The sequence below is a fragment of the Chenopodium album genome, chromosome 8 (assembly GCF_948465745.1).
Source record: "Chenopodium album chromosome 8, dcCheAlbu1.1, whole genome shotgun sequence".
NCBI classification, from domain to species: Eukaryota; Viridiplantae; Streptophyta; class Magnoliopsida; order Caryophyllales; family Amaranthaceae; genus Chenopodium; species Chenopodium album.
In genome coordinates, this window is record NC_137841.1 from 55013596 (window position 1) to 55028075 (window position 14480).

Sequence of the window (14480 nt, forward strand, 5' to 3'; positions counted from 1 at the left end):
ATGTGTGATTTTACCAAATTTTACTAGTGTGATCTGCTAAAATATGTTAATTTTACCAAGTTTTTAATTCGATTACTAGTATTTAGATCGGTTTGCGAGTTTAATTTTTAATTTTGAATGAATATGTGGGTAATTTGTTTTTTGGGATGTAGTGTGAAACATGAAGAACAAGATGATGAGAAATTAATAGTTTACCTTGAAAAGAAGAAAGGTAAAACTAAGAAGAATATTGAAGGAACAAGTAGTACAGTGGTTCAAGATCCAATTGTGGACCCTGAGATGTTGAAAGCCATTAACAAAGATATTGCTATTACCAAGTAAGAACAACCTTTGACCATTACGAAATGTCTTCTTTATTGTATCATTTTTTTTTTATTTGAGATCTTAACTCTATTTTATTTGATTGTTGGGTTGGTTGCTGTGAACAATTATAGGAGTATTATTTTATATAGTGAGCCTTGTATTGTAGCATGTTAGTTTGTTCTTTTAATTGTAGTGTAATATAATGTTCGTTTTTTGTAAGTAGATGTTCTTTGTACCTTGGAGTAATTCGAAATAGGGTGTGTTCATTTTGATAGCATGAATGTTCTTTTTTATAGTGTGGGTGTTCTTTGTAATAGAAAAGAATGTTCTTTCTATGATTAAGTTATAGTTATGGTTAGGATAAATGTCATTAATTAATGAGCAATCAGACTATGGAAGAAAAGGAGTAGCCTTTCCATAAGCGTCCCCATTTCAATGTACCTGTTTTATAAAAATTGTCAAGTTCATTTGTCCCCTTGCGACCAACAATCTGATATAATGTACATATTGGTAAATTATGGTACATATTACAAATTTTGAATAGTTTAAAACTTCATTAAACAAATACATTTAAGTTCCAGTTACTTGACCCACATAAGAGAACATACCAAAGTAGCAAACAAACAAATTGACAAAATTCAATTTCATGAAATATGCCATTTTTAAGTAGAGAAGTAGCCTGTCCATAAGTTACTTGTCCTTAATCGTAGGCAAAAGGCTCATTATTGGTTAGTATTTATGGAAGGTAGTTGAGAAGGATTTCGTTGATTATAAAAGTATAATGTACTTTTTTAATTTTGAATGTTCTTTTTTTTAATTTGAATGTTCATTTTCATAGTCTTTTTGTTCTTTAAAAGTAATATTGTTCTTTAAAAAGGAAAACAATGTTCTTTTTCCAAAAAAGTTAGTAGTAGTTTAAGGATAGTTTAGAGGGTAGCTTAATTTTTAAGGTCTGAACGTTTTAGTTTGCCCTTACCTGTTATTATTATTTTATAATATTTAAGACAAATTTTTCACTTTTTGTACATTTTAAGGATAGTATTTGTGTACATTTTTTAAAGACTCAATGTTCATTTTATAAGCATTTAATTTTATGTTTCTTTAACTTAATATTGAAGATCTGAGGATGATGGTGAAGTACCAAAGCAATCTGGTTTAGTAGAGCCTAATACTAAGGATGAAACAAAGCGAGACAAAGAACATCGGGATGATGATGGGCCTAAAAAGACGCCTTACTGATTTAAACAAATTGCAAGGAAAAAAGGGTAATGCAATTTATAATTCAATATTTAGTAGTCCAAATTATTTTTATATATGTATTGCATGCTGATATTTTTTTTTTTTTTGTCATTTCTAGTAAAAAGAAGGGCGGGAAAGTTCAAGATAAACATGCAGAAGGTGTAGCTGATCAGTCAGAAGCACAATCAATTGTTCAGGTTCTACAGGTGGTTGCAGTAAAGAATAAAAAAAGATTAAAGAAAGACATGAAAGGAGTTACACAAAAAGTAGTACCCTTAGATGATGATAGTGGTGATGAAGGAACTAGAATAAAGCTGACAACGAGGTAAACTGTTATGCCGTTGATGCACTTGGTCCAGCAATTGGCTAACCAAGTTGATAAGCTTCAAGCTATAAAGGATATGGGTTTTGGTGTATTCTTGCATTTGGATTTTCCCCACAATTATCCTGAATTTTCAGCACAACTAGTATCGAATTTTGATGTTGTAGGAATGAAAATAGATTTGGATAGAAATAGATCACTTGATGTAAAAGTTGCTGATGTGCACAAGGTATATGGAATACTAAGTAGAGGAAAGAAAATTATAGATGCAAAGGATGGCAATGCGGATCATAAGGAGGTGTTACATAGTTACAAGAGATACCAGGAGGAGTTCTCCCAAATAATGTGAAAAAACTTGTGAGCAACTTAGCACCTGCTGAAACTCCTCTTGATGATTATTGGAAGAGAAGTTTTTTGGTATTGGTTGTAAACTGTTGCATCAAGAGTATTCAAAATCAACAACCTTATCTCACGTTTGTTGCACAAAATCGTTTACTAAGTAAATTTTAATGTGCATTATCATAATATGAAACGTTCTTTCATTTTTTTTTATACGCAGGTTTTTACACAATGTGATTGATGTAAATCGCATTTCTGAATATGAATGGTGTAGTTACACTATAGAGAGCTTGATTGAGTGGGTTCTTTGTTGCAAAAGAGGTGTTACTAGGTTTTTCTGTGGGCCCTTACCATTTCTTTGGGTATGGATGCTTCACTCAAATTAAAATTAGTCTTGTATTTATCTTATCATATTTGTTGTGCATATAATTTTCTTGGTATCTATTTTTTAAAATTAAAAATTTATTATGTTGTGATAGGTGGGCTACTTTGATCGGCTTCAAAAGATGACTTTGGAGCAAAGAAGGGACTTCACTCTTATTAAGGTCTGGACTATTGATCTTATTAAGGATAGAATAGACCTTGAATTGAGGTTAGGCTTTGGTCTTGGTACTTTGTTGGACAGAGTGCAACCACCAATTGTTGTGGACATCTCAATTCCACAACATCTATTAGGCATGAACCAAGAGTTGGTGGTGGTACCAGACCAACCAGAGATAAGGCAACAACAGGAGGAAGAGCAACTGGATGAAAGTAATGTAAACGAACAATGTGGGCAAGATCAAGCACATCATCAGCGCAAAACAGGAGAGCATCAAAAATCTCAAGGAGAGCAACAACAAAAAGAACATCAAAATGGTGGAAAACATGAGAAAAAAGTCCCATCAAATGTACAGGTACTATTTATATGTATTATTTGATGTATTTTACTTAATTTTATATGTTATGTTCTTCTTAATAAAATATTATGTTCATCGTAGTTCAAAACAATGTTCATTTTGATATATAATTATTTTTAACTCTAATTTTTGTTTAAAATTTTCAAATATTATTGTATATGTTCTTTTTTTATTCAATTCAATGTTCTTAGATTATTATGAAATGATCTTTTTGTTATTAAATTATGTTCTTTTTATATATATTATGTATGCATATCAATAATGGTTTACATTTAATTTTTTAATGTGTTCTATTTTAGTGACTTTTAATGATATAGTTCATATTATTTTATAATATAGTTCATATTATTAATACTCATTTAATTGATTATTAAAATGTCAGGAGTATAATCAAATGCTCCGAGAGGTAACTGAAAGGATTTCCAATGATTTTGTCAGCCCCTCCAATATCTTGAAATTAGGTGAGAGGTTCCATACAACCCCGTTAGTTGATGGGAACACTATGTACAATCTCACAGCCATGTGGTCCAAGTGTGCCAAGTCAATTTGCCAAATGTAGTACAACAACATGCACAAAGTCAACAAGCCGTGAGAGCATCAATACTTGGTCAAAATACTGACTTCTTTGAATTAGATTGGTTTGGGGACATGATTGACGATATCGTGAAGAATGTGATGTATGGTATTCAAGACAATCCATCAAAATCTGTTTCACCTATCCAGCCCCTTATTTTCAGTCACGAGCTCACACCGCCACATGCTCATGTTCATGTTAATGAACTTCCATTTGATTTAGATTTACCGGTTGGGGTAGACAGTACAAAAGTCAGCAAACTTGATAAGGAAGAAGATGAGGATCCTTTGGAAAAAGAAGATATGGGGGTGATGTATTCGAAAGTGAAAAAAGTGTGGGGTATGGTCATATTTTTGTTATTTTATCTATTATATATTTTTGATATTGACATGGTTCTTTATATTTTTGTACTATGTATTTGTTTAATTATATATGTGTTATTACAGTGATGTAAATGTGGAAAAGCTTGATGGGAAAAAAGGACAAAAAAGAAAGGAAAAAATGGAGGAAAAGAGGTAAATTTTGTTTATTAAAACTATATGTTCTTTTTTAGTTAGCTATATGTTCTTTTTTAATTAGATCTATGTTCTTTTAAGCAGAAATATGTGTTTTTATTTTTTTATAATTATATAATTCTTATTATATTCAAATGTGCAGTGTTTCCCCTAAAAATACAAAGAGAATTAGGATGGTGGGATAGGTTTTCAAGTCTCCTTTCCTGGTGAAGTACTCTCATTTGATAGATGGAACTGAAGAGTTTAAGAATGCTTTCCTAGAATATGTTTATTCAAGTGAACTTGATAAAGAGTATGATAATTTATTTCTTTCTTTTTTTTGTATTTTTTTTCGTTTATTCAATTAAGTTAATATTTGAGATTATATGTTATACTATTTATACCTTTATGCTTTCCTTATTTTGTTTCCTTTTATGTAGTGAGCCTTTATATGATGATGGACATTCAATTATGACAAGAGAAAATGTTAAAACACTTGGTGACAATGTCTACATCTACAACATCATTGATGCTTGGAGTCTCATCCTAAATGCAAGGAATGCAGTTGATGACAAAAATAGATTGTTCTTCCCGAACGAAGCCTTCGTAAGAGTAGTTCATTTGATAATAACATCCTGTTTTGTCATTTTATCTTTGAAATTTTTTTTTCCTTTTTGTATGATAGAACTTGTTATGCTTCAATGAATCATACGTTGATGATAGTCAAGTAGCTACAGCTGATATTAGGCTCAATAAATTCATTGGAAGTATCGAATTTTGGTTACTTGATAATGGAATCTGTTCAAGGATATCAATTGGTATGTTGTAAATTTGTTTTAATGTTTTATCTTTTTTCATACATAAGGTGAATATAATAATTGCTCAATGATCTTTATTTTAATACATCATGTTCTTTCTAATGTAGTCAATGTTATTTAATGTTACTTACATATTGTTTTTTCTTTTTGAATTGTTACAGTTCTGATCTTTTTCCCCGTGTATGCACATGATCACTTTTATGTCATGGTCATAAACACAAAGTCAAAGTGTGTTGAATACTTGATAACAGACCGCTAGTAGAGGGTGTTCCGTTTGAGAAAAAGTATCATGACTTTCCGGAGAAACTAGTATGTTTTTAAATATAAACTTTATGTTCATCATTTTATGTAATGTTCTTTTATATAACTGATATGTACTTTATTTGTTGATAATAAGATAGGGGAAAAAATGCCGACATATACGGTCAAATTGGTTGAAATGCCATGGAGAACTTTAAGCAACGATATTGATTGCGGCATATACACAATGCGCCACATGGAGACGTACTTTGGAAAGCGAAGATGGAATTGTGGCCTTCAAGCTGATAATGTAAGATATATATTAATGTGTCATGCAATTTTATTATATTTATGGACACTAATTTATTTATTTATTTATTAATTTTTGTGTAATAGTTTGATGCGTTGAAGAGTCTAAGGATGCGGTATACATATGAGCTTATTGTAGACGATCTCAATAAATACAAGGCAGATGTTAGCGTCAAGGCTAGGAAATATTACAGTGCAATAAGAAAAAACTAGTGACTGTTGTGTTTCTTACATCTGACAATTGATAGTGTTTTTTGGGGTTCAATTCTACCTTATTTATGTACTTGAATTTGGGTTGTTGCAACTATTAATCTGAAATTGCATTCTATATTTGGAGAAATGATGATTTTGGTTCTTTTAATCTTTTTTTTCGGTATGTTCTTTTTAATATGTGTGATGTTCTTTTATATATATGATATATTCTTTGTTAATAAAGTGATGTTCTTTTAAATATATGTTATGTTCTTTTAGAATATATGCGATGTTCTTTATTGTTATTGGAGAGCTGCTAGTTCATATACTATGAGTCAAAGTGATTATAAATCATACTTCACATTATATACGACTATCAATCTATTGAACTCGATTCAAGGATCACAAAAACTAATTAAGCTTGATTAAAGAAATAGAATTTAGAAAAAAAAGAAAAAACCTTGATCCTTTTCCTATAGAAATGATCACCTTTGTACTTAGAAAAATCTTAAACTAGCATCAACTATCCTGCGGAGTAATCATTAAATGGTTAACAAAAAGAAGTTAATACATGTGAATTAAACTTATACTAATTGATAGATTTTCTTGTTTGTTTTTGTGAGTTCCATGCGAGGTGTAGCAAAACTTTCAATACATGTCTTTACTGTAGCAGAATAGTGATGATCCCTTGTAATACACACATCCATGAACAACCTCCATGCTATGTTCTTTTGGTTAAGTTAACCTTTTTTATTACACTACTCAATTTATTATACAATAGAAATTTTATTAAAACTTGTAGTAAATATGAATCTTTATAGCTTGAATTAAAATTTGCATGCAAAAAAAATAAAAAAGAAATCTAATATATTAATTTCTAAACAATATGTCTTGCAACATTAATTAAATTGAAATAAAATGTTCTATTAGAAAAAAAAAAAAAAAAAAAAAAAAAAAGAAGAAGAAGAAGAAGAAAATGTTGCGTGAATACATAAATCTTGAGCTGTAAACAAGTGTAAATGAATTTTTAATTTGATGAACGTATTACATTTACTCCAAAATAATCGTCAGGCTAGCTCAAAAACCTCCAAAGAACCTCCAAATTCAGTTGAATGTGCCAAATTATTTCCTTCGGGGACAGCCAAAAAATCCTTGAATAAAAGAAAAGGCATTGTATTAGTAAAAAGAACAATATAACTTTACAAGAAGAACATTTAACTCCTACCAAAAAATCATGTCAAATATTATAAAGAACATAAGGCATAAATGTAACACCCTATAAATTCCTTTCCTATAAATACCTATTCTACTCTTTAAAAATACGATTTAGGTATATCTAAGACATTATCACCACCGTGAAAACGGCTAAGGAAACTATCAAAGATACACAGCAGAAGACTTAAAATCAAAAACCGTTTAAAACAAGTCAACTCAAAAGTCACCCAAACGAAAGTAAAGTTAAAACCAAATCAAACAAAGTCAAATATAAGTCAACCTACAACTTAGAACCATTAAAGGCCCTTATTAAAAACCGAATCAAATCCAAAACTTAACGTTAGTTCCACATATAAATAATATCATAAATAAGTAAAGCATAAAACACATCGTAACTAATGAAAACTAGCATGATTCGCTCTTCACTCATGCCCCGTCACGAATATGCTTCAATACCTGAAAAGCTTATCTCTACTTGTTTTCACTACTGTCCATTAAAAATGGGTCATCATAGGGCCAAGATAAAGACATGGCCAAAACACACATACACACAATCAGCAATGCTGAGTACATAAGCGTAAATAAACACACTAATATGCTTTCACCTATCAACACACACTTACCTCAATGCACCTGTCTACAAGCACGCACAAAATTCAACAAGACTTTTCAACTAGACTACTAAATAATTTATTTAGCGTTGATCACGCATTGAACGGGTTTCCAACTCTACCTCCCCCAAATAAATTAAGGTTAACTGACACGGGAGCTAACCGTGCCAGCACAAAACCACACATAGGTGGCGGAATTCCAGCGCATAATAATAATAAAAAGGAATGTACAACGTCCTGTACTCCATTAGAAGTTATGATCAAATATAAAGTCACATAACTCCCCCCATATGTTCATACTCAAGGTATATACGTTTCAAGAGTTTTGGTGCGTAATCTCTTTCACTTTACGTTATTTACATATTATTAGACTTGAATCATAATAATTCAATCAACAATAATTATTCAATCAAACAAACATACCAATTTAATTCTTGAATAATTAGTGACCACATAATATTTAACGTTGAACCCTTTTTAATTCTACCTCAGTGTCAAAGACACCTTAAACGCATAAAGCGCCACAAGTCCTATCCCTCAGTGTTAAAAACACCTTAAGTGCACAAAGGCACCAACATACAATTATTTCCTCGTGTACATAGACACTTATATAGCTCATTTCTTATGCTTAAAGCATCAGTAAAAATTATATGAACCATAATAAAATTCTTTTTCAATATTTCAAGCCAAATTAAACGTGTAGTTTAATTAAACATGCATTCTAACATGCCATAAATAAAAGTGTGGTCCATATCATCATGCCAAAATATAATTTTCCAATCCATAAACCATCACAAATAAATCATGCTTCACAATTCAATCACCAACACCAATAATTCACACTTCCAAACATAGACCTTAGCATGATACTACTTGTAATTGATTTAAATCAAGCATAGCATGATACTACATCACCAAAATATACTAAGTACGCGAACGTACCTTGAATACGATCTTAAAATCGCCACGACTAATAAAATTGCTCACTTCAAAGTCTCCTACAATTTAAAATCATTGAAGGGTATTAACATCCACTCTACACAAATTTCCAGCAATATATACTATTATAAAACCCTTCATAATTAATTAAAATAAGCTAAAATTATATTTAAAAAATCATACTTTAGTCCCAATTAATGGGTAATTGAAATTTCTTAAAGAAACTTAATTTTAAATACTCTACTAAAAATTCCAGCACTTTATTTTAATTTAAACTTGTTGTAATTAAGACTTAAAACACTTTAATCAAAGATCTAAACCATTATACATCATAATCCTTCAATTATTCATAAATCAAGAACCTAGGGTTTCAAAAATTGGGGCTTTTTAATTAAAAACATAATCTGAAAATTAATCAACATAATACTTATAATCAAACATCAAAATCAAATCCCAAAACTCATAATTTACAATTAGATTTAAGCATAGATTAAATTAGAACAATAAAGATTAAGTTTTTTTTTTATAATCGAAAAGGGGGGAAAAAGGAGCACGGCAGCCACCTGCTGCCGGCGGCTGACGCTGCTTACAGCGGCGGCCACCTGCTGTCGGTGGTCGGCAGCGGTGGAGGGGAGAAAGAGCAGCCGAAAAAAAAAAAGAAAAGGAAGGGGAAAAGAAAAGGAAAGAAAAATAAGGAGAAGAGAGAGAGAAGTTTACCTTGGGTTTTCTCCACTCTGGGCAAAGTTGATTTGCCTCATAAGTGGGATATTTATATCCCTTCTCTACCAACCCTTTTCCCCTAAACTTTCATCTTTTAATTTTCCTAATCCCTTCCCTAATAAAACTTATTAAAAATCATACTTTCTTAAAATAAACCCCAACTTTTATAAAATAAATAATAAAATAAACTTTCCTTTTATAAAATATTTCCAAACTTACATAGAATAAATAGTTAAAATACCATAATTAAAACTTTAAAATTATTTAAATACCTTTACAAAATACATATTTTAAATAAAATACGTATAAAAATACGGGGTATTACAATAAATTACCTTAATCGTAGTATGAGCCTTTTGTCTCATTTTTTAAACTCTTTTCGCACTTTTCTTTTTCTACGACTTAATCTTTTGACCCTTGAGCTTGTTGCAAATCTTTTCTTGGGTACTCTTCAATCTTGTGTTTTTTTTGTCCCTTTTTCCTCTTTTGGATAGGATCTTTCACTTCAACATCAACTGAATATTCTTCTTCCACAACATCCTCTATTTCAAAAACTTCTTCCTCAAAATTTTGTGGTTCTAAAAGATTGCCTTCACCTTTGTCTGAAGAAGCACCATGTTGATCAGTTATCAAGAATTCTTGCGGTTCATCTTTATCTTTTATTTGTAAAAGATTGATCCTATTAGAACACTCATTAATTGCTTCCTCAATGGTTGTTCGAGCAGTTAAGTCATTTTGCGCCCTATCGACAAGTCCAATAAAAGTTCGAATAAAATGCAATCTCCATACACTAGAAGGTGTGACACCCTTTTCAGCAACAACATTATCATCAACTCTTGTGCATGTAGCACCTTTTGTCTATCGCTTACTAATGTACCTCTAGGACACGAAGTGAATGCTTGCATAATAGACCGACCTCACCAAAATAATTACAAGTACAATCAACCGTGGCAGTTGATTCATCAAATGCAACTGTATGCATTAGCAGATCTTTTTTGGGATGGCCCACATGATATTCATAAAGAGGAGGTTGCATTCTTATGACCTTAGCTGTGCAAGGAACACTACTCACAAAATTATCTTCAAAATGTAAATAAATTTTGATTGTATAAATCCTCCTTGCATGCTCCAAAATTCCAATATCTGCCCATACTAGATATCGGTTACCAGTTAAACTATGATAATCATTACTACCCACTTTGCTCCTCCACTCATCAACCACCTCAATAAAAGTAGTGTAGAAATCACAAAGACCATGAGTAGCATAAAGTCTACGACAAACTGATTTGTTTGTGATTTCACTCCTTTGAGATGACATAATACCACCACTAAAGTAATCTTTGGAATAGGCTGGACACCACATCTCTCTTATATTATACAAATTTTGGAGCCATTTGTGATCTGCACATTTGTACTTAATCTGCATGCTGCAAAAGAACATTAAAGGTTACACAAAGAACATAATTGTTAAATAAAAGATCGTATATAAATTAATTAAGAACAAAGAAAAATATAAGTAAAACATATTAAGAACACCATGTATTCTTCTCATGCCAAATAATGCTATATAAAATAACAAAATGAACTTGATTTATAAATAAGAATGTTGTTGTAAAAAAGAGCATGTTGAGGTATTAAAAAAAGAACATAGTTAAATATAAATAACACTGAAAATTACCTTGTCCAATAATGTTCAAATTCCTGAATAGTATATGTGTATTTCAAAACAATATCAAACAAATCGTTAAAACCTTCATTGGCCTTTAGTCCTTTGATATTTTTCTTTGCATTCTCCCCAATATGCCAAGTACATAAACGATGTCGAGAATTCGGAAAAACAATCCTTATTACTTTGGCCATTGCTTGAGATTGGTCAGTCATTATTGTCACTGGTTGTTTGCTCCCCATAGATTTCAGAAAAATGGTAAACAACCACTCAAATGACTCCCATTTTTCATTTATCAAAAAGCCAATACCAAACATAACATTGTTATTATGATGGTTCATACCAACAAAAGGACCACATATCATACCATATTTGTTTGTACGATACGTCGTATCGTGGACCAATAAGTCTCCAAATGCATCATAGTCTACTTTCATTCTATTATCACGAAAGAAGAAAGATTGCAATTGATCTTTCTCATCAACATCAAAATCATAATAGAAGTCAAATTTGTTGCATTTCCTCTCCTTAAAGTAGCTAAGCAATCGCTTTGCATCACATCCATCAAACTTCAATTTCTTATGTGCAGATAAAGCACCATAAGAATCACTACAAAGAAAACTAAGATTTGCCTCACCACCAGCTTGATTTTTTAAAACGCGCACTGCATCAGCAACAGGTATACTACTCTCAGTCAAACTGCTAAGCATGGCGACTTGTTCCTCAGTTACCTGTATCAAAAAGAACATATTACTTACAAAAGTGAACATAATGTTATTAGAAAAAAAAAAGTATGAAGTTATTTGCATTGAAAAAGAACAAAGATAGAACATTCCTTTACCTTCCTATGAGATCTTATCAAATATCTCTTTGAAACAAGAACCCTACTGTGATTATGATCCATAGTGTGATTGACCACGACAAACAAACCAGAATTCTTTTCAACATCAAATTGAATATGAGCTTTGCAACCTGTGCGAAAATTCCTCTTTTGGTACACTTTTGGCTCTTCACCAGGTTTAATTTCTTCTCTTGTTTAAAGCCAGCAAAAGAACATACAAAAAAGCGTTGTTAAATTGTAACTTTGTCTTCTCTACGATTCAACTTATCCTTATGTATACCAAAACCATGCTTAAAGGCATAACTATTATACAACTCATAAGCCTCTTCATCAGACTTAACTTTTCTGTCAAACAATTCTGATTCACTTGCATCAGTAAAACCTAAAACAGTAGAGCAATATATGTATCTGTCAAGATGGCAATACATACACATTTCTTTTGGACGTATTTTGCCTCTGGATATGTTTTGTAAATTTATCTTATGGGATACAATAGGAAACTAGGCATTCCTACTTTTAGATTACTCTACTCAAATTACACAACATGTTTTGGGCCACGTGAGTTCCTCATCTAAATATTCACTTGAACAAATGTTTTATCATAAAAAAATAATAATAGTAATAAATGTGAACTCCCACCTGCCCATGTCCCAAACCCATCTCCCCTTAATATATCAATGATGTTCTTTAATACATCAATAGTGTTCTTTAATATGTCAATGATGTTCTTTAATATATACAAATTGATTTCAGCAATGTACATAAAGAGTACAACAAAGTACATATATATTTAGCAAATGTACATGCGTAAATATAACAGTGATTTAAGCAACTAGATTTCAACAAAGTGCATAAGGAGTCAAACAAAATACATATATATTTAGCAAATGCACATGCGTTTTTTAAATAATATCAACCTTTTTTATAGCACTAATAAAATATAATAAGTTAAATATAAGCTACATAAAAGAACATAACTAAATGATAAAAGAACTTCATCTTCAACCTTAAAATTATTGATGTAAAAATAAATATATATTCATAAATTGATAATAAAATTTAAATTAGCAACAAAACCTAAATTAAACAATAAAAAGGCTGAAATGACAAATGAAAAGATAATCGATTAAGCAATTTACCTTCATTTTCGTTTACGAAATCTTCGAATTCACCTTCATTATTGATATGATCATTATCATCACCACCAACAAATCTAGCATCAGAACCATGGCAAAATTCGGATTGATAAACCATTATTAACTTCTTCTACAAAGTATTCTATTGATCGGTATCAAATTTATCTCTGTATCTTTCTCTCTATAATTTTCTCTCTGTAAACTTTTAGAATCTCTGTAATTTTCTCTCTCTAAATATTTCAAAAATGGAAAATGTCAATTAAGGATAATTATAAAAAAAAAACTGAAAAAAAATCCCTGCTTTTTTTTAACGACAATTTTGTCTAACTCCCTATAATTAAGATGGATTTTGTTTTTTTTTCCATATAATTATATTTCATCAAATTAGTTACGCCAAATCATCAGGTTTACCATGAGCATGGTACACCCTTGTGTATTATACAAATTTCAGTTTTTCATTCCAAAAATTAACAAAAAACACTTACAATTTCAATTTTCGACTTTGTTTTGCTGATTTTTCTAGCAATTGTGCAAATTCTTCTCATATATTATACATTGTGCTTGATTATGTTGTAATACCCGAATATTTTATGATTTTATATAATATATTTTATTAAAAAATAGTTTATTTTTATTTATTAAATAAATTTTCTAATCTCATATTTTTATTTTAGAGTTTGAAAAGTTTTAAAACCTTATTCTACGTCGGATTCAATTCATAAATTTAACCTCTTATATTATACGTAATATTTTTATAGCCGACTTATTTATTTATTTTTAAAGGGTTTCCGTCTTGTTTTTCTTTTTCTTTCTTGATTCTTTCGATCAAGACTTCAAACTCGATGATTGTTTTTCTTAATTATGCAAGCAAATTCAACTATGATATTTTTTTTTGTTTGCCATAATCTTTCTTCTTTGCAAGCCTTGAGTATAAGCAAATTAAAAGCAGTAGTTGTGCGTTAATATATAGCAACCATGTGTGGACTTGCATGATAATACTTATGAGTATTATGTTTTCGAAAGGTAATCACACGATTTATTTTCTTGGAATTGTTTGATTAATTTGTTTGTATTGATCGATCTTACTCTATATTATTATATATAAATCTTATGATTCGTTATTTGTATGATCAAGATGTATATATATGTGATTACTAATTAGTGTGTTGTATTATATGATTTAATTGTCTTATTGTTTCATTGTGTTATTATGTTAGGTTTTTATTGTTGTTGTTCTAGGGAGTATTATTATTGAGGTTTTAGGGTTACTAATATAATCTTGGGTTGAGAATTAATTATGATTGAGAACTAATATGTTTGCCCTACAAGAGTTGAGATATTTTATGAATCGAATTGTTATTTTATTTGGGAATTTGTGCCATTGTTGAGATATTGTTTATTAACCTGTGAATAGTTATTTGATCATCGATATATGAAATCAAAAGGTTGAGAATGTTTATTTTATTTTTGGTTTGAGGCTCGGCGTTATACACCTTAGTCCTTGGCATGTTAGTAATAAGATAAAGATCATGAGTTAAGAATAAGGTACAATCTCTATTATTTATTTTCTATGGTCCCCTACAGTGGGAATTGGCCCATATGTGGTCTGGTTCAAGGTGTTTT

General features: G+C 30.4%; 1 protein-coding gene across 1 annotated transcript; it reads right to left on the bottom strand.

The window, feature by feature from the left end:
• Positions 1-9616: 9616 nt before the first annotated feature.
• LOC145643061 (protein FAR1-RELATED SEQUENCE 5-like) lies at positions 9617-11784 on the bottom strand. The gene is made up of 4 exons (XM_081694222.1): positions 11722-11784; positions 10893-11611; positions 10131-10641; positions 9617-10021 (listed from the first exon to the last, which is right to left on the bottom strand). Exons 1-4 carry the CDS (start codon positions 11782-11784, stop codon positions 9617-9619), a joined length of 1698 nt encoding a protein of 565 aa, XP_081550348.1.
• Between the last annotated feature and the right edge of the window lie 2696 nt (positions 11785-14480).